This window comes from Stegostoma tigrinum, chromosome 41, assembly GCF_030684315.1.
Source record: "Stegostoma tigrinum isolate sSteTig4 chromosome 41, sSteTig4.hap1, whole genome shotgun sequence".
NCBI lineage: Eukaryota > Metazoa > Chordata > Chondrichthyes > Orectolobiformes > Stegostomatidae > Stegostoma > Stegostoma tigrinum.
This window is the reverse complement of record NC_081394.1, coordinates 902,416-917,513: the sequence shown is the minus strand read 5'-3', so window position 1 is coordinate 917,513 and position 15,098 is coordinate 902,416. Positions and strand designations below refer to the sequence as shown.

Sequence of the window (15,098 nt, the reverse complement as noted above, 5' to 3'; positions counted from 1 at the left end):
GGCTGGATTAATTCCAGATATCCTATCAGCAAGGATGAGCTGGACCAAAGTGTCTGTTTCCACGGTGTACGAGCCTAAATGCGGGCTCAGCCAGTGCCCTGCCCTGCTGCCCTGAGCACATTTTTAATAAAAGATTATTTCTGCTTGCCCCACTTGTGCTGGGGCTGTTTCTGGTCAATAGTTGCCCCCAGGATGTGAGCCGGTGTCAGTGTCAGTTAGATTTCCTGTCGCGTGAATGTGCCTTGAAGGGTGCTATGTGAATGCAGCTCGCCTTTGGGTTCACTCTCAGAATTTTGTCGTCTTCAGTTTGTAATGGCGTCACATAAACGCACGTGAGTCTCTCTCTCTCTCTGTGTGTGTGTGCACTGGGAAAATGAGACACTGGTGTTGCTGTGCGTTCCTCTGAACAACTGAACATCTTTATTAAGGAAATCATTTCTTAAATAAAAAAGTGCGTAGAAAATAATGGGTTTTAGAAATATCTGTACAGATATGTACAACCTTTTTACACAAAGTTATCTAGCGAGGTCTTTGCAACTCTCAGCTCCCTCAATTCTAGACGAAAATTAAACCAGGAGGAGGAACAAAAGAAAATCACAACTGGAAACGAATATCTCCTTCTTAACACCGACGGTGCGCAGGCTCGGAGCTCAGCTGCAGGCGTGTGTGGGTGGGGGGGGGGGGGGGGGGGGGGGGAGCTGGGATAGTACAGTGAATGGCAGCCAGAATGACACAGCGAGGGGAATAGGGTCCAGTTCTGACCTGACAGCTCAGACCCTCCATACAGTCTGGAATTTATTTTTGGGTGGGGGAGGGCTGGACAGAAGCAGAGGGGAGGGTTTAGAGGGAGGGGGAAGAGGAAGTAGGGAGGAGAGGGAGAAAAAGGGGTGGAGGTGTGTAGGGGAGAGACAAGTGGAGGGGGAAAGGGGAGAGCGAGGGGAGAGGGGAAAGGGGAGCGCGAGGAGAGGGGGGAAAGGGGAGCGCGAGGAGAGGGGGGAAAGGGGAGAGCGAGGGGAGGGGGGAAAAGGGGAGAGCAAGGGGAGGGGGGAAAGCGGAGAGCAAGGGGAGGGGGGAAAGGGGAGAGCAAGGGAGGGGGGAAAGGGGAGAGCAAGGGGAGGGGGGAAAGGGGAGAGCAAGGGGAGGGGGGAAAGGGGAGAGCGAGGGGAGGGGGGAAAGGGGAGCGCGAGGGGAGGGGGGGAAAGGGGAGAGCGAGGGGAGGGGGAAAGGGGAGAGCGAGGGGAGGGGGGAAAGGGGAGAGCGAGGGGAGGGGGGAAAGGGGGAGAGCGAGGGGAGGGGGGAAAGGGGAGAGCGAGGGCCAGAGAAGAGAGGAAAACGTGACAGAAGAGCGAGAGAAGGGGAAGGGCAGGAATGGCTGGGGTTGCGAAGGGGAGGGGAGGGGGAGCAAGTGGGGGTGGGAAGGGAGGGTCTATGAAGAGGTAAGGAAAAGGGAGAGGATAGATGCAACAGAGAGAGAGAGAGAGAGAGAGCGCGAGTGCGGAGCAGGGATGGTGTGGGAGGGGGAAAGGAGGGGGGACGGGGGAGAGGAGGGGGAAGCGGGGGAGGGGAGGGAGGGAGGGACGGTACCTCCAGTCTCGGCCATAAACCTGGACCCTCTGCTGATGCCACTGGGCCAGTCAGTCAGTCAGTGACCTCCCCGCCCCTCCCCAGCCCAGGTTAGTTGAGAAAGCGACGACATTTCTTGGCCCCGCAGTTGCACGGTAGCTTGTTGCTGGCGTCCTCGATGGGGAATTTGTAGTCGTAAGTGAGTTCCTCACCGCAGTAGATCTTGCGCATGGCGAAGATGACAATGTGTTTCTGACCCTCCACGTTAATCACCCGCGAGTAACAGTTGGGCTCACATGAGTGGTTAATGAAACGGGCAGCGTTCCCATGCATTGTAGCGTCCACCACCTCAAAATCATCGATTCGGAACATGTAGCAGCCAATCCCCTGTACAGGGGGAGCGAGTCAGAGAGAGATTGGGGTCGGGGGGGGGGGGGGGGGGAGAAGAGACACGGCGGGGGGGAAGAGAGACACGGCGGGGGGGAAAGAGAGACACGGCGGGGGGGAAGAGAGACACGGCGGGGGGGAAGAGAGACACGGTGGGGAGGGAAGAGAGACACGGTGGGGAGGGGAAGAGAGACACGGCGGGGGGGAAGAGAGACACGGTGGGGAGGGGAAGAGAGACACGGTGGGGAGGGGAAGAGAGACACAGCGGGGGGAAGAGAGAGAGATGGGGGAGGAGAGAGAGAGATGGGGGAGGAGAGAGGGAGAGGGAGGAGAGAGAGAGAGTTGGGGGCGAGAGAGATGGGGGGGGAGAGAGAGATGGGGGGGGAGACAGAGATGGGGGGGGAGAGAGATGGGGGGGAGACAGAGATGGGGGGAGAGAGAGAGATCGGGGGAGAGAGAGAGATCGGGGGAGAGAGAGAGATCGGGGGGAGAGAGAGAGATCGGGGGGAGAGAGAGAGATCGGGGGAGAGAGAGAGAGATCGGGGGGAGAGAGAGAGAGATCGGGGGGAGAGAGAGATGGGGGGGGGAGAGAGAGAGAGAGATGGGGGGGAGAGAGAGAGATGGGGGGAGAGAGAGAGATGGGGGGGAGAGAGAGATGGGGGGGGAAGAGAGAGATGGGGGGAGAGAGAGATGGGGGGGGAGAGAGAGATGGGGGGGAGAGAGAGATGGGGGGGGAGAGAGAGATGGGGGGGGAGAGAGAGATGGGGGGGGGGAGAGAGAGATGGGGGGGAGAGAGAGATGGGGGGGAGAGAGAGATGGGGGGGAGAGAGAGATGGGGGGAGAGAGAGATGGGGGGGGGAGAGAGAGATGGGGGGGAGAGAGAGAGATTGGGGGGGAGAGAGAAAGATGGGGGGGAGAGAGAGAGATGGGGGGGAGAGAGAGATGGGGGGGAGAGAGAGATGGGGGGGAGGAGAGAGATGGGGGGGAGAGAGAGATGGGGGGGAGAGAGAGATGGGGGGGGAGAGAGAGATGGGGGGGGAGAGAGAGATAGGGGGGGGGAGAGAGAGATGGGGGGGGAGAGAGAGATGGGGGGGGAGAGAGAGATGGGGGGGAGAGAGATGGGGGGGGGAGAGAGATGGGGGGGGAGAGAGATGGGGGGGGAGAGAGATGGGGGGAGAGAGATGGGGGGGTGGGGGGAGCGAGATAGAGAGACAGGGAAACGGGTGGAGAAAAAAAAAAAGAGGGAGGGGAGAGAAAGAGAGATGGTGAAGAAGGGATAAAAAGATGAGGGGATAGAGAAAGAGAGACAGACAGACAGAGAGAGACAACAGCATTAAGCATTAATAACAGTAGTGTTCAGTTGATGCAGAAATGAAGACCAGACAGATGACCAACCCCACTCCTGTTACTGTGTGACAGGCTTGGGGAGGGGGCTGAATGGCCTCCCGTTCCTGTGCGACAGGCTTGGGGAGGGGGCTGAATGGCCTCCTGTTACTGTGTGACAGGCTTGGGGAGGGGGCTGAATGGCCTCCTGTTCCCGTGCGACAGGCTTGGGGAGGGGGCTGAATGGCCTCCTGTTCCTGTGTGACAGGCTTGGGGAGGGGGCTGAACAGCCTCCTGTTCCTGTGTGACAGGCTTGGGGAGGGGGCTGAATGGCCTCCTGTTCCTGTGTGACATATCTGAGGAGGGGGCTGAATGGCCTCCTGTTCCTGTGCGACAGGCTTGGGGAGGGGGCTGAATGGCCTCCTGTTCCTGTGTAACAGGCTTGGGGAGGGGGCTGAACAGCCTCCTGTTCCTGTGTGACAGGCTTGGGGAGGGGGCTGAATGGCCTCCTGTTCCTGTGTGACATATCTGAGGAGGGGGCTGAATGGCCTCCTGTTCCTGTGCGACAGGCTTGGGGAGGGGGCTGAATGGCCTCCTGTTCCTGTGTAACAGGCTTGGGGAGGGGGCTGAATGGCCTCCTGTTCCTGTGTGACAGGCTTGGGGAGGGGGCTGAACGGCCTCCTGTTCCTGTGTGACAGGCTGGAGGAGGAGGAGGAGGAGGAGGAGGAGGAGGGGGCTGAATGGCCTCAAACTGAGGTACACAGAGACCAGAGCAGTGCACAGACGTTTGGTATAATTTCATCGTTAAACAGCGAGGTTATAATTTCTTTCCCCCGAGAGCAGGGGGAGGGAGTCACTCACCCTAACTCCTTACCTTACTGTCGTAATATTTCTCTCTCTTGTCAGTTAAAACAGATCGAATGACGATTCCAGAATATTCTATCACCATCTCCCCGGCATCGATGTTTCTCTTACAGAACAGTCCCCGGCCGTGAATAGCAGACCTGTGGGAAGGAAACATTAACCAATTACAGCCCAGGGATGTGTGGGTTAGGGTGGGTTAGCCATGGGAAATGCAGGGTTACAGGGATAGGGTCTGGGTGGGATGCTGTCTGGGTGGGAGGGTCGGTGTGGGATCAATGGGCTGAATGGCCTGCATTTGCACTGTAGGGATTCTGTGGTTCTGTACAGAGAAAGGGTGAAAGTGAGTGCACGAGAGAGAGGCGGGGGGGACAGTGAGAGAGAGAGAGCGAGACAGCGAGAGAGAGAGAGAAAGAGAGAGGGGGGGAGGGGGGGGGAGCGCGAGAGCGCGAGAGAGCGAGAGAGCGAGAGAGCGAGAGAGCGAGAGAGCGCGAGAGCGCGAGAGCGCGAGAGCGAGAGAGCGAGAGAGCGAGAGAGCGAGAGAGCGAGAGAGCGAGAGAGCGCGAGAGCGCGAGAGCGCGAGAGCGCGAGAGCGCGAGAGCGCGAGAGCGCGAGAGCGAGAGAGAGATAGATAGATACTGAGTGGGGAGAGGGTCGGACTGAGGGAGAGAGCTAGGAATGAATGAGGGTGAAGAGACCAGACAGCAGAATGAAAAGTGAAGATGACGTGGAAATCAGATATTCAGTGGACACATGCCCCCCTCCCCCCATTCCCTGTGGGAGTGAGTCCCACCTTCCACGCCCCTAACTCCCTGTGGGAGTGAGCCCCATGTTCCCCGCAATCCTCACTCCCTGTGTGAGTGAGTCCCACATTCCCCGCCCCCCACTCCCTGTGTGAGCGAGTCCCACATTCCCCCCACGACTCCCTATGTGAGAGTCCCACATTCCCCCCCCACTCCCTGTGTGAGCGAGTCCCACATTACCCCCCCCACTCCCTGTGTGAGCAAGTCCCACATTCCCCCTGCCAACTCCCTGTGTGAGAGTCCCACATTACCCCCCCCACTCCCTGTGTGAGCGAGTCCCACATTACCCCCCCCACTCCCTGTGTGAGCAAGTCCCACATTCCCCCTGCCAACTCCCTGTGTGAGAGTCCCACATTACCCCCCCCACTCCCTGTGTGAGCGAGTCCCACATTACACCCCCCACTCCCTGTGTGAGCGAGTCCCACATTCCCCCCCCACTCCCTGTGTGAGCGAGTCCCACATTACCCCCCCAACTCCCTATGTGTCAGTCCTACATTCCCCACCCCACTCCCTGTGTGAGCGAGTCCCACATTCCCACCCTGCCCCGACTCCCTGTGGGAGCCGGTCCCACATTCCGTCCCCACCGACTCCCTGTGGGAGCGGGTCCCACATTCCCCCCCTGCCAACTCCCTGTGTTAGCGAGTCCCACATTCCCCTCCCCACTCCCTGTTGGAACAAGTCCCACATTCCCCCCACAATTCCCAGTAGAACAAGTACGATCCCACAACCCCCCACCCAAGTCTCGTTGTCAAAGACACGTTACTCCTGAATTTGCCATTGGATATATTTGAGACTCTCTCCCATCGATGGCCCACTCAGTCTGGTCTGTTCTTCCCACACACTGCCCCCTCCCACCCATAACCCAAATGCCCACTCCACCACCCCAACCCCATCACCCATCCCCCGACTACATCTCCCTTTCAGAATTCTGATGTAGACCCCTCTCTCGTGGGTTGGGTCCACTGAGGGTTCCTGACGGGTTTTGGGGGACAGAGGGTCGGAGGTGGAGGAGCAGGGACACCTACCTATAAACACCCACAGCTTCTTTCGAGGTCTTCTTCAGGTGTCGGAACCTCATGGCCATCGGAAGGTCCATGCTGGTCGCTCGCCTGTGATCCACCACGAAGGGACAAATTACAGCCTGGCATCTCGTCAGCGCTCTGCTCCCTCCCCCACGCCATGCATCACGCCCTCAACCCGCAACCGTCTCAAACAGACCCCTCCTCAACACAAACCACCTCCCATTCCCAGCATCGATCCTGGTTGCAAAGTATTCCAGCAGGTGTAGGTTCAGGCCCCTGCCTGTGGGGAGCATGAGGGTTCAGAGGAGATTTACCAGGACACCGGGGAGGGAATGGAGGGTTTGAGTAATGGGGAGAGGCTGGGGCTTTTCTCACTGGGGTGTAGGACGTTCAGGGGCAACCTGATCCAGGTTTATACAATAATGAGTGGCACAGATAGGGTTAATGGTGGGTGTCTTTCTCCTAGGGTGGGGGATTTCAAGACTAGGGGGCACATTTTTAAGATGACAGGAGAGAGATTTTATAAAAGACACGAGGGGCAAATATTTTACAGAGGGTGGTCCGTGTGTGGAATGAGCTTCCTGAGGAAGTGGTGGGTGTGGAGACAGTTACAGAGTTTAAAAGACATTTGGATAAGGACATGGATAGGGAAAGGTTTGGAGGGACATGGGCCAGGAGCAGGCAGCTGGGACTGGTTTAGTTTGGGATTATAGTTGGCATGGACTAGATGGGTCAAAGGGTCTGTTTCCGTGCTGTATGACTGTATACGTAGGAGGGACTCTTGAGAGATGGTTCCCTCAGCTGGTGTCTCCCTGGGGGTGTGTGAGAGAGAGAGTGTGCGTGTGCGCATGTGTACATGTGAGAGAGAGATAGGGAAAGAGACAGAGAGAGAGTGCATGTGAGACAGTGTGTGCGCATGTGCGTGTGAGAGAGTGAGTATGTTCGTCTGTTGTGTGTGTGTGTGAGACAGAGACAGAGAGAGTGTGCGTGCATGAGTGTGTGCGTGTGAGAGAGAGTAAGAGCGTGTGCGGGAGGGAGAGTGCGCGCGTGCGAGTGTGTATTGTGTGTGACAGAGAGGGAGAGAGGGAGAGGGAGAGGGGGAGAGAGAGAGAGAGAGAGAGAGAGAGAGAGAGAGAGAGTGTGCGTGTGCGAGCGAGAGAGAGAGGGGGAGAGAGAGCGAGCGCGTGCGAGAAAGAGATTGTGTGTGTTGCGCGTGTGTGACAGAGAGAGAAAGAGTGCGTGCATGTGTGTGAGAGAGAGAGTGTGTGCGTGCATGTGTGTGACAGACAGACAGACAGAGAGAGAGAGAGAGTTAATGTGTGCGTGTGGGCGGTGGTGGTGGGGGTCGGCGAGAGCGGGCCGCGGGGACTGTCCGAGTGAGGGAAGTGGAGCAGGTCGGGGCCTGGTTTCAGAGAATGAGAGGGCGATCGGATTGCAACAGATCAGACCCTGAGGAGGTGGGGAACTAAGCAGGTGTTACCCCCTCGGGGGGCAACCTAGAACAAGAGGGTGGCACAGTTTCGAGAGAAGGGTGTCCCCCACTGAAGACAGAGATGGGGAGGAATCTCTTCTGTCAGGGAGGGTGGGGACGGTGTGCCTATAGGACTATCTTCCATGAAATTAATCATTTTTTAGGCAGAAATGGGCAGATTTTTGACAGAATAAGCATTCGGGGGATGGGAGGTAGATATGTCTGACATTTACCTTTAAGAAACCAGCTCAATACCTTCACCAAGTCATGAGATCTAATGATATAGTGCTCTCGGGCTCCACCTCACTGAGCAACATCTCTTTATTCATTCACAGGGATGTGTCTGTTACTGATTAGACAGCATTTACTGCCCATCCCTAACTGCCCAGAGAGCAGTTAAGAGTCACATGGTGGGACGGGAGTCACATGTAGGCCCAGGCCAGATAAGGACAGCCTGAGGACTTTGGTGACTCCCATTAGCTCCTGCCCAACAACCAACAAAGTTTGCACGGCCGGCAATAGACTCTCAATTCCAGATTATTTTCACTGAATTCCTCAAATTCCACCATCTGCTCCGTCACTATTCAAACGTGACCTCAGAGACAAAAGCAGAACGTGGCCACTTGGCCCACTGAGTCTGTTCCACCATTAGATCATGGCCAATTTATTTCTCAACCCCCCATTCTCCTGCCTTTCCCCCATAACCCTCGACCCCCTGGCTATGTGGGAGGCGATGGCCCTGTAGTATTAAGCCAGAAAGTCGGCTGATGCTCTGGGAACCCAGGACTGGATCCTGCTAAGGCAGGTGATGGAACGCGAATTCACTTTGTAAAAAAAATCTGGAATTAAGAATCTAATGATGGAAAAACCCATCTGGTTCACTCATGTCCCTTTAGGTCTGGCCTACATGCAACTCCAGACCCACAGCAATGTGGTTGACTCTGAAATGCCCCCTGGGCAATTAGGGAGAGGAAATAAATGCCATATCCCATGCATGAATTTTAAAAAAGCCATGTATCTGTTTCTTAAAAACACGGGCTCCACATCCCTGTGCAGCAATCGGTTGCACAGATTAACCAGCCTGGGGCTATAGAAATTTCACAAGATTAACAGCCCAGTGACAGCAGGAGGCGGCTTGTGCCTCCTTGTGGCAGGCTGAGGGCTATCTCAACTAGTCTGTCACACAAGTGCCTGGGACTGGACACGCGCGCGCGCGCACACACGCATGTACACGTACATACCTATACACACACATGCACACAAACACCCACACACGTGCATGTACATGTACACACCCACACGTGCACGCACATACACACACGCGCATGTACACGTACACGCACATACACAAACGTGCATGTACACATACATACCCATGCACACCCACACGCATGCACACACCCACATACGTGCATGCGTACATGTACACGTACACACCCACGCGCGCACGCACATAAACGCACGCGCACACACATACACACACGCACGCGCACACACACACATGCGCGCGCACACATAAACAGCCACACCGAAATGCACACACACAAACAGAAATTGCTGGAAAAGCTCAGCAGGTCTGGTAGTATCTGTGCAGAAAGAAACAGAGTTAATGTTTCGGGTTGAATGACTGACAGACGTGCCTGAAGGACCATTAACTCAGTGAAAGACTTTCTCTGGTCTGCCACAATGCCCAGTTGGCCCTGACTGAGCACTGTAGACCAGCACATTGCAAGTTCCAGAACTATGTGCTGAGGGACACACGAAAGCTTGGGCCAGCTGCTGCCAAGGCTCCAGTGGTGAAAGGCCACTGCCTGACGTCTTTCTGTCAAAGTATAATGGGAACCCGTTGAGCTACTAGACCCTCCTGGTGCCTCAATGTAAAATATTGTCCTAAATAAGAAAGAAATGCCTTGGGTTTCCTTGCGAGCAATGTTAGTTTGTTATCTGTGTACGAAGGCAGTGTAGAAATGTTTCAGTAGCTGCGTGTGTCTGTAAATGTTTTTAAAAGAAAAATAGTATATTAGCAATTTAAAAATGCACTTATAGATGCCGGGTGCAGTGATAAACACTTGCTCCACACCATCTCATACCACGGACTGTGACCTGAGGTTATAAAGGGATATTCCAGCTGCCTGCTTGCAGGGCAATGACACAGCAGCCAGGAACAGGAAGCCTGTGCTACATTCGTATCAGTCAGGGCCTTCTGAAGAAGTACAACAGCCTTGGGAGGGGCTGAATGGCCTACACCATCCCGTTCATTGTGCAGCTAGTTACCTGGCTGATTTTAGATGCACCTCATCTTCCTCCTCATCAACAAATCCGTACTCAGGAAGCTTCCGGTGCCGTGATGCAAGGAAATTGAACATGTCAAAAGTGGATTTCCTGCAAATGAGGACACAGACAGGCCTCAGGACCCAGAGCCACAGACAGAGACCCTGCCTCCTTCACCGTGTTGGCGGGACACACACACACACACACCGACACCGGCACCAGCCCCAGCCACAGTGTCGGGGGGGGGACAGAGACCCCACCCCCTTCACCGTGGTGGGGATGGGTCACAGACCCCCACCCCATCACTGTGTCAGGGGCGTCAGACGCAGACCCCCGCCCCATCACCGTGTGGGGGGGGGGGGGTCACAAACCGTGCCCCCTGTCACCATTTCGGGGGGGGGGGGGAAGAGACACAGACACAGACCCCCACCCCCTTCACCGTGGAGGCAGACAGAGGCCCTGCCCACTTCACCGCACAGGAGGACACACCGACACCGCCCCACACCCCACCGCATGGGGGAAGAACACAGACACAGAACCCCAGCCCGTCACCGTCTGGTGGGGGGGGTGGTCAGAAACCCCCAGCCTGTCTGCCTGAAGATGAGTATGAGTCACAGCCACTAGCTGTGGGTTTATTCCCTACCTGGTGCCAACCTCGGCCCGGACACAGCCGTGGGGATTGATCGGGAGCTCGTCCACATCGGCGTGCTTGTGAAAACGGAATTTATACTTCTTGCAGTTGCGGGCCCCAGCCAGCTGCTCGACAAGGAACAGGACAGCGTCGTGTGTGAGACCGAGACAGCGGGGGCCTGTCATACCTGTAACACACAGCAATACCAAACAGGGTCAGTGTGACTGGGGACAGGCATACGGGGCAGCGAGACAGTCACAGAGTGGGGCTATCGAAACACGTCAATGACGGGACAGAGAGAGACAGCGAGCATGAGTGAGATTACGAGACTGCGAGCGAGAGGGAGAGACAGCATAAGTGAGAGAGCGAGTGCATAGTAGTGAGCAAGAGCTAGTGTGAGTGAAAGAACATGACTGAGAGGGAGCAAAAGTGCAGGAAAGAGCACGAGTGACAGAAAGCAAGCGCAAATGAGAGCACACAAGAGAAAGCAAGTGACTGAGAGAGGGGTTGTGAGAGTGCAGGAGAGAGCACAAGTGAGAGAGAGTGAGAGTGAGAAGGAGGCAGTGAGTGAGAGTGAGACCACCATGGAGAGGGACAGCACAATGTGCAAGTGACCGAGTGCATCTTTCTCCTGTTGGAGGCCACATATTGCGATGAGGAATTCTGCGCAGTGCCCACCTGCAAATGAGATGTGTTTGAGACGGGCATTCGCTCGAGCTTCCAGCACTTTATCCAAGACTGCTTTCCACGCCACTGTTCATAGACGGAGGGGGGAGCACGGATCAGGGGGTGGGGGGAACAACGGGGTACAAGTGGGATGACAGGGAATGCGGGAAGCAGTGAGACAGAGGATGGAAAGGAAAGTTGGACAGGACAACAGGGAGACAGACAGACAGACACAGGAGGTGGGGTGGGGGAAGAGGGGAAGAGAAGGTCAATAACGTGAGTGAGAAAAATATGGAGAGATTGCAACGGACAGCAGGAGAGAGAGGGGGAAGGAGAGAGGGAGGACACAGAAAGAAAAAATGAGTGAGTATGAACTCCAAACTCTATCCTCACAAAGACAAATCACTGGAGATCCTGGAAGCTGGAATTAAGCAGAAGGTGCAGGAGAAACTCAGCAGGTCCCACCTGAAGCCAGAGTTTATTGTCTCAGCTCCAGTGACTATCATCGATAACACACACACAGCAGAGTCAACTCTGCTTCCTGTTCTGTACGTGAATCCGATTAGCTGGGAACTCCCAGTATTGTGTGTTTGGAAATAAGATTCCTAATCACTGGAGGTGGCATCCAGGGACGTAGGTGTTCAAGATACCTGGAGAATAACCCTCTGAAGCTCTCCCAGAATTCGCTCAGAGACATTTACACACAATAAGAAATACAACCGTCCGACAGTGCGGCACTCCCTCAGCACTGACCCTCCGACAGTGCCCACTCCCTCAGCACTGACCCTCCGACAGTGAGGCGCTCCCTCAGCGCTGACCCTCCGACAGTGAGGCGCTCCCTCAGCGCTGACCCTCCGACAGTGCGGCGCTCCCTCAGCACTGACCCTCCGACAGTGCGGCGCTCCCTCAGCACTGACCCTCCGACAGTGCGGCGCTCCCTCAGCACTGACCCTCCGACAGTGAGGCGCTCCCTCAGCGCTGACCCTCCGACAGTGAGGCGCTCCCTCAGCACTGACCCTCAAATGGGGGACAATAGGTGGGTGCTGTATTGTCGTTCTCAAGAGACTGAGATGCCCGAACCTTCTCACAGAAACCCCACCCCTCTCAAATCCTGTTAAAAATCCACCCTCCTACGATATCCACTCACCATCGATGCTGTCCGCGCACACATTGAACCCATCGTCACTTGTGATTTCAAACCGCAAGTGTGGCCCACTCTTTTTCCGTGTCTCTGACCCCTTCCAGTTTTCCTTGTCCTTCTCATCTTTTTCCTCCTCCTCCTCATCATCCTCATCCTCTTCTTCATCTTCCTCCTCATCCTCCTCGTCCTCGTCGTCCAGCCCCTCATGGCCTGGTGAGGGCACTGAGTCATCATCTGAGCTCAGCTCGGCTGCCGGAGAGAGACAGATAGAGACGGTGGGGTTAGGGAACTAGCATTGGAAATGGCAGAGAAGCTCTCACGGACTTAGGCGTCACCAACTCACAGCGCCATGGGTGAGGAGATCAGAATCCTGCGCTGCTCTCAGATGTCTGGTTTGAGCTACAGGGAGGGGCTGGATAGGCTGGGGCTATTTTCCCTGGAGTGTCGGGGGCTGAGGGGTGACCTTATAGAGGTTTATAATATCATGAGGGGCATGGACAGGGTGAATAGACAAGGTCTTTTCCCCCCAGAGTAGGGGAGTCCAAAACTAGAGGGGCATAGGTTTAAGGTGAGAGGGGAAAGATTTAAAAGGGACCTGAGGGGTAACTTTTTCACACAGAGGGTGGTGCGTGTATGGAATGAGCTGCCAGAGGAAGTGGTGGGGGCTGGTACGGTTACAGCATTTAAAAGGCATCAGGATGGGGACATGGATAGGAAGAGTTTAGAGGGAAATGAGCGGGATGCTGGGAAATGGGACTGGATTAATTTCAGATGTCTGGTCGCATGCATGAGCGGGTCTTAAGGGTCTATTTCCGTGCTGTGCAGCTCAATGGCTCTCTCATACAACCGAGTGTCAGCGTGAGGCAGCAAGACTGAGCCTGAAACAGTAAGTTCTGAGGAAGGGTCGCCAGACCCAAAACGTTAACTGTTTTTCCCTTCAAAGATGCTGCCAGACCTGCTGAGCTTTTCCAGCAACTTTGCTTTTGCTCCTGATTTACAGTATCCGCAGGTCTTTTGGGTGTTTTTCCTGTTCCTGAAACAGCAAGGATCTTCGACAGCAGGCTGGTATCATCACTGCACTGGTATTCCAGAGGGCCTGGGCTCAAATCGAAACGGGGCATTTATGTGCAAATTCCAAAAACGTGGAATGGTGAACTCTCATGGCACAATAACAGCATCCTGGCCCCTCAGACATGAGGAGCCACCTGCTCCGGAGCCCTGTTATCACCATTTGAATGGGTTAGTTGGACAGATTCTGCATTGTGGAATGGAGACCTTGCTTCAAGTGTACATGCAGACTCTCAACCTATTATCCATTCTCGCAAAAAAAACACACCATTGCAGGGGGAGCTAATGCCCTTTCCTGGGAAGGAAACCTGCCCTTCATACCCGGTCTGGGCCAACTTGTGACTCCAGACTCTCGGCGACGGGGCAAACCAGCCATCATGACATCTTCAAAAACAAAACAAGAATGAGACTGAACACCACAAACGCAGTAACAGTCCACCTGAGCCTGCAGTGTGCTCCTTAGGAATGTCTCGGGGGTTGCGCCAACATTGGGAGACTTATTACTTGAACAACAGCCTAACGTAGTCAATCCTCACAGAATCACGCCCGACAATGACCTAGGCACCACCACCACACCCCTCGCTATGGCCTGTCTCACAGGTAGGACAGACCCAGCACAGATAAGGAGGGAGTTATCCCGCGAGCCCTCACTCCCTGATGTCTCATGGTCAAACGTGGGCAATGGAACTTCCTGCTGAGTGCCACAAGCCTGACCCAGCCCTCACAGCTGGTAATATAGGCCTGAGGGAAGGCCCTGTACACATAATCCCAGCTCCTACACCCCCTCCCCATCACTAAAACCTCCTCCAGCCCCTACACCCCCTCCCGATGTCTGTCACCTCCTGCAAGCCCCTACACCCCCTACCTATCCCTGTAACCTCCTCCAGCCCCTACACCCCCTCCCTATCTCTGTAACCCCCTCCAGCCCCTACACCCCCTCCCTATCTCTGTAACCCCCTCCAGCCCCTACACCCCCTACCTATCCCTGTAACCTCCTCCAGCCCCTACACCCCCTCCCTATCCCTGTAACCTCCTCCAGCCCCTACACCCCCTCCCTATCTCTGTAACCCCCTCCAGCCCCTACACCCCCTCCCTATCTCTGTAACCCCCTTCAGCCCCTACACCCCCTCCCTATCCCTGTAACCTCCTCCAGCCCCTACACCCCCTCCCTATCTCTGTAACCCCCTCCAGCCCCTACACCCCCTCACTATCTCTGTAACCCCCTCCAGCCCCCTCCCTGTCTCCAGCCACTACGTCCTTATCCCTGTAATCTCACCTCTGAACATTTATCTCCATTCCCTCCCTGGCTGCTCCTGCTTCCCCACACCCTCACTCCCTCAGTTCTTTCTCCGTCTCTTGCTATGCTCTGCCAATGTACATCCACAAACCATCAATTGCTTCTCTGCAATCAGAGCCCAGGACAACACCCCGTCCCGATGACCCTTCAATCAGAGCCCAGGACAACACCCCCTCCCGATGACCCTTCAATCAGAGCCCAGGACAACACCCCGTCCCGATGACCCTTCAATCAGAGCCCAGGACAACACCCCGTCCCGATGACCCTTCAATCAGAGCCCAGGACAACACCCCGTCCCGATGACCCTTCAATCAGAGCCCAGGACAACACCCCCTCCCGATGACCCTTCAATCAGAGCCCAGGACAACACCCCGTCCCGATGACCCTTCAATCAGAGCCCAGGACAACACCCCGTCCCGATGACCCTTCAATCAGAGCCCAGGACAACACCCCCTCCCGATGACCCTTCAATCAGAGCCCAGGACAACACCCCCTCCCGATGACCCTTCAATCAGAGCCCAGGACAACACCCCCTCCCGATGACCCTTCAATCAGAGCCCAGGACAACACCCCGTCCCGATGACCCTTCAATCA

At 55.7% G+C, this 15,098-nt stretch overlaps 1 protein-coding gene across 1 annotated transcript in view; it reads right to left on the bottom strand.

Moving 5' to 3' along the window:
- Window positions 1–1,533: 1,533 nt before the first annotated feature.
- The window catches only part of kmt2bb (lysine (K)-specific methyltransferase 2Bb), a 107,301-nt gene continuing 93,736 nt past the window's right edge, over window positions 1,534–15,098 (bottom strand). The window contains 7 exon segments of the mRNA XM_059641272.1: window positions 1,534–1,950; window positions 4,148–4,277; window positions 5,963–6,046; window positions 9,705–9,812; window positions 10,345–10,519; window positions 11,011–11,085; window positions 12,146–12,388. Of these exon segments, the coding sequence (XP_059497255.1) occupies window positions 1,675–1,950; window positions 4,148–4,277; window positions 5,963–6,046; window positions 9,705–9,812; window positions 10,345–10,519; window positions 11,011–11,085; window positions 12,146–12,388 (1,091 nt within the window). The 3' untranslated portion in view covers window positions 1,534–1,674.